The following is a 15505-nucleotide window of genomic DNA, read 5'->3' as shown; positions in this document are numbered from 1 at the left end:
AGCAGCAGAGAGCTTATTATTGACACTATTGTTAACAGGCACTATGTTAAGTACATTTCATGTATTATCTCACATAATCCTCACCACAATCCTCAGAAGAAACAACAACACCCAACCATCGTTATGCTCATTTTCAGATGGGGAAACTGAGGCAGTGAGGTGTTAATATCTAAGGGCACCCAGCCAATATGATTCTGATGTCAGACCCAGGTTCTAGCCACTATGCTATAGTAAGGCCCTAACAACAGCAGACCTCTTGGACATATCTACCAAATATTTTACTGAGAAGAGTTATGATTTGTAATAGAAAATGATAATTATTAAAATTCTTCTTTAAAAAATGTATACTGGCCTCCACTGCAACATTATCTTATTTTGATTTACTTGGCAAAATACACCTCATTTGCACCATTTAAAGTATATTTTAGATTCCTATCTTGAATCACTCATGTGCTTTAACATCCTTACTGTGAAAAATGCAATACAAAATCCATAATTTTAGCTAAGAAAAAGGATAGAGAGAATGAAGGCAAGAGTTCCTTAGATAAAAACTGCACACTTAAAATATTCCTGACCCTAAGGCCATATTACAGATAGGATGCCATTAAGATATTCATAAATATTTGAAGTGATGGAATTCCACTAAAATTTCATTTCAATCTAACTTGAGAACATTTACCTTTGATAAAGGATATCCTATCTATACTTAGAAAAATTATACAGTAAAATAAAAAGCCAGCTATTCACAATGTTCATCTGTCATTGTTTTAAGCAAAAGATTTTTCAATATATATTTATTTGGCTGTGGTTTTTTTTTCAAGTTACTTTTTTTTAGGTCAACGATATTTAAAAGCCATGCTGGTTAAAGTTTTGCCAAATAAGCACAAAGCTAACCCTAGCTGAAGAAAAAACTGTACAACCCATGAATTTTTAAAAGTTCATACATAATATATCATGAAAGGAGGATGACTAATATGGAACATGGGCTTTAATAAAAAGCTCCTTGACCATTTCTCAGAGACTCTGAGATGTAATCAATACCCAAAAAGGTATCGTGGGAACAAAGCCAAGATTTATGATATTTTTGCTGAGAGTGACATTTTCCGCTCACTCTCTCAGCGGGGGGCCGTGAGACTGGGTTTCAGAGATCACAGGAAAGCATTTCCTCTGCCTGACAATGCTTCAGTGAGGCACACTGTGGTTCACTCACGACATCGAACTTGACGGAGGAGAAACAGCCACCTAAACAAGTGTTCTGAAGGCACCAGGGAACTCACATGCGTCTCAACATCACTTCGTGTCTGTGTCAGACTTCGGCTCTGTTCCACCTCTGCTAGCAAATCTCCGGATGAAAGATCTAAGATGCGTGAGTGAAGTTTCTAGGTGAAAACAAGCAGAAACATTGACTCGTGATGTTTTCATTCTTTGTTCCAAAACCCTGCCTTGGACAGGTAGACCTCAAAAGAGTTGACATGTCTGGATTGGATAATACATATCCTGACTCAAAAGAGTTTATTCTAGTTCATCGGTGTCCTATATACATGCTTGTGCAAATTACAGCTTATCAACAATAATCACACTTTCACAGTCTGTCAGTCTGTGATGGGAAATAAGCTGCAGGAAAAAAAAATAAGTAGTGGCTGGAAAATAAGTAGCAAGAAAACTGCGAACACCCCAACACACTTACTGGCTGGTGTGAAAATTAACTTTTGGTATTCACATGAAAAAACAATCACCATGCTAACCTCATTATGTGGAGCAGTGGTTAAAATCTGAGCAAATGATTATAAAAGCGACCTTATTTCTAAACAGTATTGATCTTGTGAAATCTTCCCATGGACACATTTTAACTCAAAGGCATTAATGTCATCTTTTAGGAACAATTAATGTGAATAGAAAATAATTGCATCAGGGACCTGGGGACTTAGATTTTTGGGCATTAATATTCACACACTCTTTGATAATATGCTCAATTCTTTATTTCGGCTTTGCTTGGGAGGCCTGCTAAGCCAGGGACATTTCACTATATTAATCTTTTTACTAATTGCTGAGGCTTTTCTGTGGACATTAAATTTGATCTGTTTAATTGCAAATACAATATAACTTGTGATTTATGTCTAATGTTTCTGTTAGGCTGCTGACATTTTAAAAATGGTACGTGCAGCCTGGCTTCTCTTGGTTACAACTTTTGTGACTTCGGACAGTAAAAATATCGAAGTGAGTGAGTAAATAACGGAGCTAAACATGTCTCCCCCCCACCCCCGCTAAAAGCTTTCCTCTTCCTGGTCCTCCCCGGGAAGGCCTCGCTGATCGGGAAATGACTGAGATTCCCTGTCACTCATTAATGATAGGGTCACCTTGGAGTGCAAGGGGCTGCCACAGGGATCACTCTGTCCCAGGAGATCCACCCTGTTGTCAGCAGGGACAGTAAACCCCACTACAATGAGACACATTCCCTCTGTCCCCCAGCTGACCCCCTGGGGCTGAACCTGGGGAACCTGTGCTGAACCTGAGCTGTGGGAGGAGGTACTGCTCCCTCTGCAGGAGCAGAAGCCAAGGCATTTTCTCTGCGAGGGATCTGTTCTCAGTGCAGCTTCCTCACCACTTGCCTCAGACCTTCACTCTTGCTTCTTTCAGCCTATATTGGTGGAGTTTATTTCACCAAAAGGTCATAAGTCCTAAACTGGTTGCCTGTTATTTAGAAAAATCTAATTTCTTCAACAAAGCTAAGACATCTGTAGGTAACTAGAACCAGGATGTTGTTTCTGCCCAATTTTCATACTCCTTACCTCAAGCTCCCTGTACAGGCTGAGCTTTCTAGGGGCACAGATTATCTAATCCCCAGGACCTGTCACAATGTGTAATAGTCAGTAAGTACCCCACGGATACTTACTGTACTTTATGAAGAAAAAAGATGGCTTTATATTTTCCCCACGAACATATAAGTGTTAAAGATTGGGAAACTGCCCAAAGAATTATAATGTTCTGAAACCTAAAAATACATTTATCAATATGCAAACAGTCCAAGAAGTTATGGGAAATGACATTCAACCAAAAATAATGAATCTGAGTGGTACATCATGTGATTTGGGGGAAGAGTCCTTCTAGATTAGTTATTTGACTTCTCATTCAGTTCATGGTTACACTTCACTCTTTCTTATCAGATATGATGTCATCCTTCGCTCTCTGCATGAATATGTGTGCATGTAAACCCATCCTCCTAAATGAAGCTACATTTCAGTGGTTATTATCCAAATGGCCAGTTTCCACCACAGATATAGGCACGGTCACGTTGGAAAGGGGACAGATCATAGGGCAAGGGGCCAGGGGCCCTGAGTTCCAGCCCTGTCAGAGGCACAGGTATGCCCAGATCTTGGGACTGTAACTGCACATCTCCATCTCAGATTCCACACAGGTAGGCAGAGGTATTGCCATGGACAGAAAGCATAATAAATAAGATAGTATGCTGAAATTCACACAGCCTTGCATCAATTAATTGTTAGAACTCAGAGTTGGTGGTAGTTAATTTTTTAAAGGCTTAAGGCACAAATTAATCATTTGTTGTTATAGTTTCCTGATATGTAAGGCAAATAAAAATGGATTTGGAAAATAAATCTACCTCTGTGTTAAGGCTGTGGGCAAGAAAATTGTAGGTAAACATTATTCTTTCACACAATGTCCCTTAAGTAGCCACAAAACTAATAAGCCCATAAATGTTACACTTCTTATAGTAAGAATTTTAATGGAAGGCTACATTTCCATATGTATATGTATATGTAATTTTATAACAAACTAGAGGCCTGGTGCACAAAAATGTGTGCACTTGGGGGGGGGGAGGGGGTTCCCTCAGCCCGGCCTGTGCCCTCTTGCAGTCTGGGACCCCTCAGGAGATAACGACCTGCTGGCTTAGTCCTGCTCCCAGGTGGCAGAGGGCAGGCCCAATCCCTAGGTGCAGCCCCTGGTTGGGCCAGAGCAGTGCCGATTGGGGAGTTGTGGCACTGCCCCCTGTCATGCACAGAGCAGGGCGATCGGGAGGTTGTGATGCCACCCTCAGTCACGCTCAGGGTAGGGCCGATTGGGGGGTTGGGGCACCGTCCCCTGTCATACTCAAGGCAGGGTCGATGGGGAGGTTGCGGCGCCACCCCGTCACGCACAGAACAGGGCCAATCAGGGGGTTGGGGCACTGCCCCCTGTCACGCACAGAGCAGGGCCCATCAGGGGGGTTGTGGCTCCGTACCCTGTCACACACAGAGCAGGGCTGATCAGGGGGTTGAGGAGCTCCCCACTGTCACGCACAGAGTAGGGGAGTTGGGGCACCACCCCCTGTCACACACAGAGCAGGGTGGATCAGGGGGTTGGGGCGCTGCTCCCTGTCATGCACAGAGCAGGGCCCATTAGGGGGGTTGGGGCTCCGTACCCTGTCACACACAGAGCAGGGCTGATCAGGGGGTTGAGGAGCTCCCCACTGTCACTCACAGAGCAGGGCCCATCAGGGGGGTTGGGGCACCGCCCCCCGTCACACACAGAGCAGGGCGGATCAGGGGGTTGGGGTGCCGCCCTCTATCACCCACAGAGCAGGGCCGATCAGGGGGTTGGGGCACCGCCACTGTCACACTCAGTGCAGGGCCGATGGGGAGATTATGGCTCTACCCCATCACACACAGAGCAGGGCCCGTGGGGGGGGGGGGGTGGTTGGGGCGCCGCCCTCTATCACCCACAGAGCAGGGCCGATCAGGGGGTTGGGGCGCTGCACCCTGTCACACACAGAGCAGGGCCGATCAGGGGGTTAGGGCGCTGCACCCTGTCACACACAGAGCCACAGGGCAATCAGGGGGTTTGTGTGCTGCCCCCTGTCATGCTGATCCCGGTGCCGGGAGGCATATTACCCTTTTACTATATAGAATAGAGGCCTGGTGCACGGGTGGGGGCTGGCTGGTTTGCCCTGAAGGGTGCCCTGGATCAGGGTGGGAGTCCCCACTGGGGTGCCTGGCCAGTCTGGCTGAGGGGCTGAGGGCTGTTTTCAGGCTGGGACTGAAGCTCCCAACCTCTCCTTTTTTTCTTTTTTTTCTTTTTTTATTCTGGGCCAGCTTTAGCTCTGAGGTCTCGGCTGCTGAAAACAGGTTTCTGGCCTTTGTTTACCATCTGTATTTGATACAATGTTGCAGTCCGGCTGGCTGAAGCCCCACTGAGTAAAGAAGGTTTCTGGAGTTTTTTAGCTTCTATATTTGCAACATAGTTGCTTAGAGTTGCAGCTAAGAGGCTGGCAAGTCAGGCGGGGAACGTTGGAGTCCTCCGTCACTGAAGCAAGCAAGCCTCCCTGTTCGCATCAGCTGCCTGGCTGCCGGCCGCCATCTTGGCTGGCAGTTAATTTGCATATCTCCCTGATAAGCCAATGGGAAGGGTAGCGGTCATACCCTAATTACCATCTTTCTCTTTTATTAGATAGGATGTATTCTCTGGGACAGAGGAAGAGAACCAGAGAGAGTCCAAGGGCAGAGAGCAAAGACATCACTTTCAAACTAGGACTGTGATGTCATCAGACTTAATTTGGATCTCAGGGAAAAGTAGATAGAACGTAAATATGGGAAATACAATAAAAGCAGTATCTTTTTGGATCTGTCTCCTTAGGCAAAGGAAACAAAAGCAAAAATAAACAAATGGAACTATATTAAAATGAAAATCTTGTGCACAGCAAAGGAAACCATCAACAAAATAAAAAGACAGCTCACTGAATGGAAGAAGATATTTGCAAATGATATACCTGATAAGGGATATCCAAAATATATCAGGAACTCACACAACTGAGCATAAAAACAACAACAACAAATAATCTGATTAAAATTTGGACAAAGGACCTGAGTAGACATTTCTCCAAAGAAGACATACGGATGGCCAACAGGCATGAAAAGAAGCTCAACATCACTAATCATCAGAGAAATGCAATTCAAAACCACAATGAGGTATCACCTCACACCTGTCAGAATGGCTATCTTCAAAAAGTCAACAAACAACAAGTGTTGGAGAGGATTTAGAGAAAAAGGGAATCCTTGTGCACTGTTAGTGGAATTGCAAATTGGTGCAGCCACTGTGGAAAACAGTGTGGAGGTTCTTCAAACAATTAAAAATGGATTTGCCTTAGGACACAGCAATTCCATTTCTGAGTATTTGGTCAAAAAAATAACACACCCCTATGTTTATTGCAGCATTATTTACAATAGCAAGATATGAAAGTAATCTAGGTGTGCATTTAAAAATTGATAAAGATCTGATATATATATATATATATATATATATATATATATATATAATGAAATATTAGTCATAAAAAAAGAAATCTTGCCATTTGTGACAACATGGATGAACCTAGAGGGTATTATGCTAAGTGAAGTATGTCAGACAAAGAAAAATGCTGTATAATTTCACTTAAATGTGGAATAAAAAAACCACACAACAAAACAAAATATAAAATAAAACAGAATCAGACTCATAGAACAAACTAATACCTGCCAGAGGTGAGGGTTGGGGATGAGTGAAAAAGGTGAAGAGGAATATGAGGTATAAATTTCTATTTAAGTAAACCACAGGGATGTAGTGTACAGAACAGCGAATACCATCAATAATATTGTAATAACTCTGTATGGTGACAGATGGTTACTAGACTTATTGCGGTGATCACATCATAAGGAATATACATATTGAATTGCTATATTGTACACCTGAAACTATATAATATTGTATGCCAAATATACTTGAATAAAAAAATATTAAGTTATTTTCAGGAAGTATAATTGACAGGAGAATACCATGACTTCCTTTTAAAAAGCCCACCTGCTTGAAGGACAAATTCTGTATTCCACACCTATCTATAGTTCATGTTTACTGTTAGTGTCTATCGGGATAAAACCTCTCACCTGCAATACTCCAAACTTGAAATCTTTAACCAGTGAATCTGGGTAAATCCTGATTTAGATTTGATTTTTTTAAATGCTTCAGACATGGAGGTAGCAAGATTATTCAGTATGGGTCTGAAATTGACCTCATAGCATCTCTTACATTAAGTGCAATCTCAGTAACTGAGATTGCACTTGATCTTAGAAAGAGACACATTTCCAAACCAGAGGTCAGTGCGATCTTTTAGCTCACATGCTTTTTTTGATGATGAAAGTCTTTGCCTCCTTTCTTGCCAGACAGGATTCATTGTTATGGAATGATCCCTCTCACTTCTGAGCAGATGCTTTTGTCTTTCTTCCCGTGCCACACTCGCCCTGCTCCTGCCAACTGGTCTAACCTGTCCTTTTCTAGGACTGCACTGACACCCCACTTGTGAGGTGGCCTGTCACCCCCAGCGACAGTGGGTCCTCACGCAGCTGGATCACACCACTCCCCCCTTTGGCCCTTTATCTGAAGTGCTCAACTGCAGAATTGCTCCCGTATGTAGGGTCTATTTTCCCAACAGAGTGATCAGCTCTACGAAAATGCTGGCCACACCCTATATTTCTGCACTGTCCCTGGGGCAGGGACTGTCTATTTGTCATGGAACCTATTCTCTCTTCTTGTGGGCACTGGGCTTGACTGCACCTCCCAGCCTCCTTTGCAGTTAGGCGTGGCCATGTGACCTGATGATTCTAGCCAATGGAGTGTGAGCAAAAGTGATGTTTGTCCTGGCCCATGAGCATCTCCAGCATGTGGTGCTGCAGGCTTTTCGTTTCCCACCAGCTTGATGCAACCAATTCGGCACAGTGTTCCCGATCCCCTCAGGCAGAGGATAGAGATGGAGCCACCAGGTGGGAGAAGCTTAGCTTCCTGAATTGTGAACTGGAGGAGAGCCACCTGGGGACCAAAGATACCTCTTTTGAACTTTCCATGAGTTAGAAATAACTTACACTGGGTTTGAGCAATCATTCATTTCAGGGTTTGTTTGTTAAAGTGGCTAATCTGAACCTGGCTGATACAGCCCTCCTCTGAGATTAGCATTCTGCAGCACACAGGTTAGAGACTCAACCAATACACACGGACAGGTCCCCCCTGCTCAATGAAAGTAGGGTCCTATGAAAGTTTCCTCAGACAAAATGGCTCACAGTGAAGAAGCAATGACCATGAATTTGCATGGAAACATAGCATCCCCTGAAACAAAACTCAACGCACATACAATGTCTTTATTTCCCTCATCACTATCAAAATGCTTGCTTGTATCCATGATTGCTCTAAGTGCGACACCTTTATGAGCCCTTAGGCTTTTATGATGCCATAGGACACATCTGCTGACAGATGCACAGAATAAACGGAGATAAAGCCCAGATGCCCACAGCCCCAGTTCAGAGCTCTGGTGCTTGATGCTGAGACACGGAGTGTGGGTCCCAGGAAGGAGCTCGGCCGGGCCCCTCTCCCTGTGGGGTGTGTGCTGCCACTACCACAGCTGGTGGTAAACAAAGGCTGAACGTACTCTCACTTTTCACCTTTTTCTGTAAAGGCAAGAATCCTCTGCGGAGTTTTTGGTTGGCAAAAACAGGTGCCAATGCAGGCTGGCTAAAGCGAAGTGGTGAAAAGCAAACTTTCGGAAAGCAGGAATACCTGTATTCACATGCACGCATACACGTCACATATACATTCCCACACACATTCCCATATGTACGGATAGTGCTTGCATCGGCAAAGGAAGGTGACGCTGCACACCAGGACATTCAGCTTCACCAGGAGAAGGCCCATGTTCTGCCACGGCCAAGGGGAAGTAGGGGGATTGGTGTAACGAGCTAAGATGCACTGCGATCCACAGTCACAACGCACTTCATGACGGTGTAAAATACCAAAGTCAGCTCTGCAGACCTGGCAATGCCTGGGCAGCTGTGTCAGAACCACAGCTGGGGCAGGAATTGTGGGTGCTGCCCCCTTCAGCCAGCTAGCTCTCCGTTCTCTGTGCAGCTGATTATAATTCAAGGCAGAGAAACATGCCCCTTGTCAGGCTGCCCAGGCCTGGCTCTCTTTCTCTGGCAGCAGGAGGAGAGGTGGGGCACTGAGGCTGCAGCTTTCCGGTGAATGATGGCAGCGGAGCTGGAGACATAGGGCACTCCGGCCGCTCAGAGCGGGGCTGGAGGGCCGCCTCCACCTTGGGTTCTTCCCCTCATGGAGCTGGCTCTCCGGTTGCTCAGCGAAGGCCTGTTGCAGGGACTTGAATTCTGCCTCCGGGACTCTGCTTGGTCCGGCGATGATGTCTTAGTGTAGCGCCGGCTGCTGCATGCTTAGTGGCAGCAGGTGCGGGTAAAAGCAGATCTCTCTCTGAGACATTTGGGCAGCGTGGAAAACTAGGCTGGAATAATTAAGTAAAGTAGGTGATGAGCAGCTCTTTTACTTCCTTCCTGAGGTTTGAGAAGAAAGGTGTGAATTTTTTCATGTCAGGATGTCTGAAGTCATTAACTCAGTTTAAGAAGTAAAAAGGGAAACACAGAAGGATCACTTTCCTGTTGCTTCCTCCTCTTCCCTCAGGTTTGGTGAGAGAATTCATCCAGTACCATATTCACGCATATAATTATTCCCCCCTCTGACTATTAAAAGCCAAGTATCTGTACAGATGAGAAGTCGTGAGAGGGAATGTGGCATGTGCCTGATGAGTGTCATTCAGATGCAGCAGCAGGAAGTGGATGTGAATTAGCGTGTTAATCTGATCTGCTGCTGTCCCCGTGATGGCATCCTTTGTGGACACGACAGGATTGATGCCCTGAATCCTACTCCGTCCTGTTTTATGTTCCCTGTTGTGTTTTCCCCTTTGCAGGAAAGATCGCTCAGTCAAAGGGGATGGCTCCTGTGCCCACAATTCCTGAGTTCCTGTTCATTTATAAAGTGAGAAAGGGTGTTATAGTCACACGATCAGGTGCGGAATCTTCTCTACCAACCACATTTCTCTGAGTTCTATGCACAACACCCCCATCCCATTGATTAGAAGGTATTTTTCTACTCTTCAAAAGTTCATGGTAGGATATTTAGAGGAGGAGTCGAAGAATTTCCTGGAATCTGCCCACTCACCACTGGTATCTTATTCCGGAACCTTCCCTGAGAGACGGAATCTTGGCAGCTGCGGGGTCACTCTTCACCTCCCGCCCCCCCTCCTGCGCACCCCTCCCACCTCCTGCACAGCCCTCACAGGTTCCTGCACACTCCTCACCTGCTCCTGTCTGCTCCCCTTTCGGTGCTGCTGCACCCACTATTGGGGCTGGTTGCTCACTTGGACTTGGCCTTGTTTAGGGGTCACCTCCCTCACAAATATAGTGGTCTGGATACTAGATGGACTTTCTGGATAAAGAATTTATTGCTTCTATAGCATTACCTTTGTTCTCAAATCTCCCTGCGGAGTTTGGAGACTGATCTCAACTCAGAGCTTCCAGAAAGTGTCCTAGAGCCCCACTCTGCTCCCCCAACTCAGCCCCTACTGACCCTGGGCCGTGTGTTCCAGCCCTTTACTCCCAACTTAAGGGAAGCAGGTCTCCAGTGGGCTATGATGAAATCCTCTGAGCACCTTTTGATATTGCTAACTGCATACGGTTTCCTGTGACTTCCACTTTCTGGGTATCCTGTTACAGGTAGAAAACATTTGCAGTAGGTTTAATACCATTTACGAGGCTTGTTCTAGATATGGCTCTGAATTGGACATAACCAGGCAAACAAGCCTTGCTTCTTCTACTGGGTAATAAGGCTGTTTTCAGAGGCATGCGCAAGGCATGCATAAGGCGCTGAAAGAAAGTTCACGGACATCTCCCAAAATAGCTCAGAGGCTGATTAAGATAATTATTTCTTTGGAAGCTTTACTCACCAAATGATCTTCCAAAAGCTCCAAGTTTTACCTTATCCACACACCAGCCTTATATTTTTACTTATATTTTTGCCATTCTCAAAATGTGATTTTTATCATCCGCCTTTTCAAAACCCATCAAGGGATAATGTGGCAGACCCTTGGCTCACATTTCACACATTTCATTCTGTTCCATTAAGAATTTATTATAAAACTGAATATTATATAATGGTGTATTACATCACTGAGTATTATATAGTCATTTCCTAAATTTACAAGAATTCAAGCCTAGGAAAAATCTTTTTGCATAAAAGCTGATGTTTAATTAATTAATTCCATTTTGGGATAAAACACAATGCCTGTGTTCAGTCATCTTGCAGATGCAACACAGAGTGGGCCTTCCGAATGTTCTAGGCCCTTTCACAAATGTCCACCAAGATTCCATCTCACTTCAGAGTCTAGCATTTTTATAGCTAATTTTTCTTTCTCTTTTGCCACCCACAGAAGTCCTTGCTGCCATGATGATTCCCCCTGACCACTCTCGGGCTTGCCTTGCATAGCAATCTTGGGGTGTCTTGCATAGCAATCTCCAGGTTCCCCGACTGTGTTCCGTCTCGCTCTGGTTGGTGCCTCTGCAAATGATAATGGTTCTACATACCCTTTTCTATTTCTCTGATCCAAGGTTACAAAATGCTTTTGAAACAATTATTCCACAGCTATATTCAAAGCCTTCTCCAAGGGTCTCTGCTGCCATGACAACCTGATTACCCATTCGGTAGCTGCCTGAGGGAGCAGCATTTGGTTTGGTGACTGGGAAGTTTATTTGGGGCCTCTGAAGCTTAGACTGATGACTGGACTATCACAAATCTGCCGTCTTCCAAAACTCCATTAACTCTGCCCTGTGGACCCGCAGGGTAAGGACCAGAGGGAAGATGGATGTGGATGCAGACAGCAGACCTTGCCCTCCAGAGCCTCCACTCTAATTAGTGCAACAAGAAGCACTTATGAAGCATCTACTATGTACAGAGTCCTGACTGTGAACTATGAACAGACTCGAGGAAGCTAATTAGTGAAGATGAGGAACCTTACAACAGATGAGAAAAAAACACAACACATAGGAATTCTTAAAGTAGAATATGCAAAAGAAATCTTGGTATAGAGTAGAGGTGATATGAGGACAGAGTGAGGGTAGGGTTGGGGGCCAATGTAGTAACACAGTTAAATATGAATAAGGTAATATTCTGTGAAGGCAACAGAGGCTTAACTCTCACACTCAAGCTCCCAAATATCTTGGCCTCTTATACACACACACACCCATCACCCACACATCAGAAATAATCAGAAACGCTCCATGCACAGCAGCAAAGTGGCAGCTTTGGGGAACAGGATGCAGGGTTGGGGCTCCAGGTCAGGGCACTGGGACCTGGGAGGTGGAGTGATTCATGCCCGCTTGCCTCTGAACCCTAAGACTCTGAAGCCTCCTTTGGCTTCCTTTGTCTCTGATCTGAGAGGAAGTGATTCAGAGCAGCCTGGGCCTCTTCTGGGATCTAAGAGAGAGAGAAGTACCTTGAAATCTCCATTTTTATGACTAATTTCTTTAACAGCTACTTTAATAAATGCTTCCTAATTGCCTGCTGTTTTGTAAAATTATCTACACTGCATTTTACATTTTAATCAAGCTTTATTTTTTTTTAAGTCTCCTGGATTTCTGAAGCTTTTTGCTTTTTACAGTCAGGGGAATAATTTGTCCTCTGACTTCATGAAACTAAAGGGATTAGGGGAAGAATCAACTTGACCTTTTATTTTCACCAGATGGTTGGAGATTGCATCGATGGTCACTGGAGCCCAAGGTACCACTTATTAGGAAGAAATGAAATAACTTCTGCCCTGCGGAGAAAAAGGAACTGTGTGCAGTCCCTTCTCTGATCTTATCTCACGAATCCTTAACCTGGGTGGAAGAAGCGATTATCTTAATTTTTAGGGATGAAGAACTCAAGATAATCAAAGCTGAGGAAGCTTTCCAATGTCACAAGGTTATTATTCCAAAAAAAAAGGCAGAGCCAGGATTCTCCATTTGCCTTCTGTCCAAGTCCAAACTCTTTCTGCGGTTTCTGCTTGCTTTTTCCCTGAGGAAGGGGGTTGATACCCTCTGGTCTCTTTTGCAAGCTGAGCTGCTTCTTGTGCCCAAGCGCCCAAACCCACAGTGGGCTCCTCCATCCAGTCAGCTCCATTGCTTTGGGGTTCCCCCTGCTCAGATCCTGTTTTAGAGGCAGGTCATTGATAACCGCAAGAAAGAGTGACAACAGTCACAGCCACTGCTGTGAACATTTATCAGCTCTTTGTAGCACAAAGTATGTGTTCCACAAGTATGACCCTTTAAAATCCTGTCACAAACCCCCAGGAAGTACTACAATTATGCGCACTTTACAGGTGAAAAAACCGAGTTACAGAGGGAAAAATCTTGCCTAAGGTCACATAAATAGTATTTAAATCCCTCGCAGTCTGACTACAGATGTCATACTCTGAATTCTACAATTCAATCTGGGTAATGATAGATTGTTAGAAACAATTTACTAAAATAGCAAATTAATTAGACAAGATGAATGACCTAGGATTTTTTAAAAAACAGAAATACCTCCAAGAACAATGTAATAAATTTTCTGATTGTACTCAAACTTCATTCATTCACTTATTCAAAAACATATTTTCATCATTATTATTATTTGCATTTGAAATATTATTGGGATTGGTGACGTTATTATTTCTTTTTAGATCTCCACATTCTTTCCAGGGAAACACAATGTTGCATATACATTTGGATCTAACTGAAAAATAAAACCGAGGAGAAAAACAGCAAACATACATTGACTGCTCACTACATGCTGGTAATGGGTGAAGTGCTTTACATTATTTTTCTCTTAATCCTTACAATCACTTAATGAAACAGAAACTATTATGGCCTCGATTTTCAGAATGAGGAAACTGAAAAACGTGAGGAGTTACGGAACTGTTCATGTCAGGTATTTAAACCTGGACGTGGACTTCAGGGCTGCCCCTTGTGACATTTTCTGCCACTAAGCTGTCCTACGTAGTGTCTGGTCATGAAAAAACGCTGTCCCTGGCACCAGGCACTGGAGAAGGCCGAGCCACCAGGCACCCTCACGCTGCTTGCCGTGGGGCCCTCAGCTGGGGCTTGGGAGGGCCTTCCCTGCCAAGCCATAGCTGAGATTTTAAAAACAAGAAATGACTACTTAGGTGAAGGAGACAAGAAAGAAAAAAATGGTGGGGGGATCTTTAAGGCAGAGACTATGCAAAGGTGCGGAGGTGAGAGAGATTGTGACATCTCCCTGCAAACAGTTCACAAGGCCACAGAGGGGAAGGCAAGGAGAGAAATGGCGTCACACCCCAAGTAAGTATGGAACTGGGATCTAAATCGAGCACTCTCTCCAAAATACATGTATTTTCCCTTAGTCCTTTGCCCACCCCACAATTTTTTCCTAATGCTGACCTTGGCCATGGGCCTCCAATGCCCTTACCCTTGTCAACAAAGAAAAGGTCTGGAAGGAGAGACTGGAAGGATCCCTGGGAGAAAGTGCAGATGCTTGGACACACACCCAGCTGCGGTGCCCTCTCGGCATGCCTCTTCCTTAAAGGGGTGGCGGGGGTTCAGTCTGAGCTCCTCACTATGCTGCGTGCTAGAAATGGGCAAATGACCACCTACAGCACTGCAGAGACCCAGCGCTAATCCCGAGACACAGAGTGACTCCTGCGATGCATACATTATCCTGGCCTGCTGGACCCTCGAAACTCCAAGGAGGAGACATGAACATCAAAGGATCACAGCTTACACCGGAAGGTAATCTCCTACGAAGGGGAAATGTCTCCTCAGTGATTTGGACAAACTCAAAAATACACATGGAATTTAATTATGTATAAGACAGGTGCCTCCTTTCATTATTTTTTTTTCTTAAAAAAGATGAGAACACATGAAATTCAGAGTTTGGGAGATTACATAACCTCTGGGACCTGAACAGGCTGCAAGACACTCTTCACAAACTTCCCTGTGTGGGGCGGGGCTACAGCTGGGGTCAGAGCGCTGGTGAACAGGAGGTTGTGATGTGCACTCATTCGGCTCTCATAGGGCAAGTGGCTGGAGCCCCCTTCATTTCACACCATTTTGAAGACATTACGTAAATGCAATTTCTGGCTACATGTTCAACGAAGGCCTGTAGTGTCACCTCTTCTGACAGGCAGTACTAAGCTGTGCATTCTCAGGGTTTCAGATTTCTGGCTTCAGTTTGCTTTACAGCTTCTGTGGCTACTGCCCCTGTAGCTTTACCCCCGACAGCAGTTTTTTAAATCCCCTGTTACCCTACCCCGTGGTGAGAAATGCCTCATGGTATTACAAACAAGCATTGGGAATTGTTATTTATGTGGCTTCCTAATAGCAATGTGAAATATAGAGCATAAAAATTACTAGCTTACAATATTGTTCCATATTAACAGTGGGAAGGGTAATATGTGAAACAGACATTAAAGGATTAGCTACAAAAAACATTTCACTGAGCTAAATCATTTCTTGGCAACTGGCAGTTTCCAGTCATTTACATGAGATTTATCAAGTCAAGTGGATTTATTTTTATTTTTCCATTAGTTTGCTTAATATATTCTATATTTAAATTTCAATTTTTGTGGGGTGTTTTTTTCCAGACATCTTAGGAGAAG

At 44.3% G+C, this 15505-nt stretch overlaps 1 protein-coding gene across 6 annotated transcripts in view; it reads right to left on the bottom strand.

The window, feature by feature from the left end:
- NCKAP5 (NCK associated protein 5) overlaps positions 1-15505 on the bottom strand; it is a 955167-nt gene that overhangs the window by 138318 nt on the left and 801344 nt on the right. For all 6 annotated transcript variants that reach the window (XM_036319679.1, XM_036319677.1, XM_036319676.1 and 3 more), the window contains one exon: positions 1278-1379. In XM_036319679.1, the coding sequence (XP_036175572.1) occupies positions 1278-1379 (102 nt within the window). The remainder of the gene's footprint in view (positions 1-1277; positions 1380-15505) is intronic.

This window comes from Myotis myotis, unplaced genomic scaffold (genome assembly GCF_014108235.1).
Source record: "Myotis myotis isolate mMyoMyo1 unplaced genomic scaffold, mMyoMyo1.p scaffold_m19_p_8, whole genome shotgun sequence".
Lineage (NCBI taxonomy): Eukaryota > Metazoa > Chordata > Mammalia > Chiroptera > Vespertilionidae > Myotis > Myotis myotis.
This window is presented reverse-complemented; position numbering and strand designations above follow the sequence as displayed.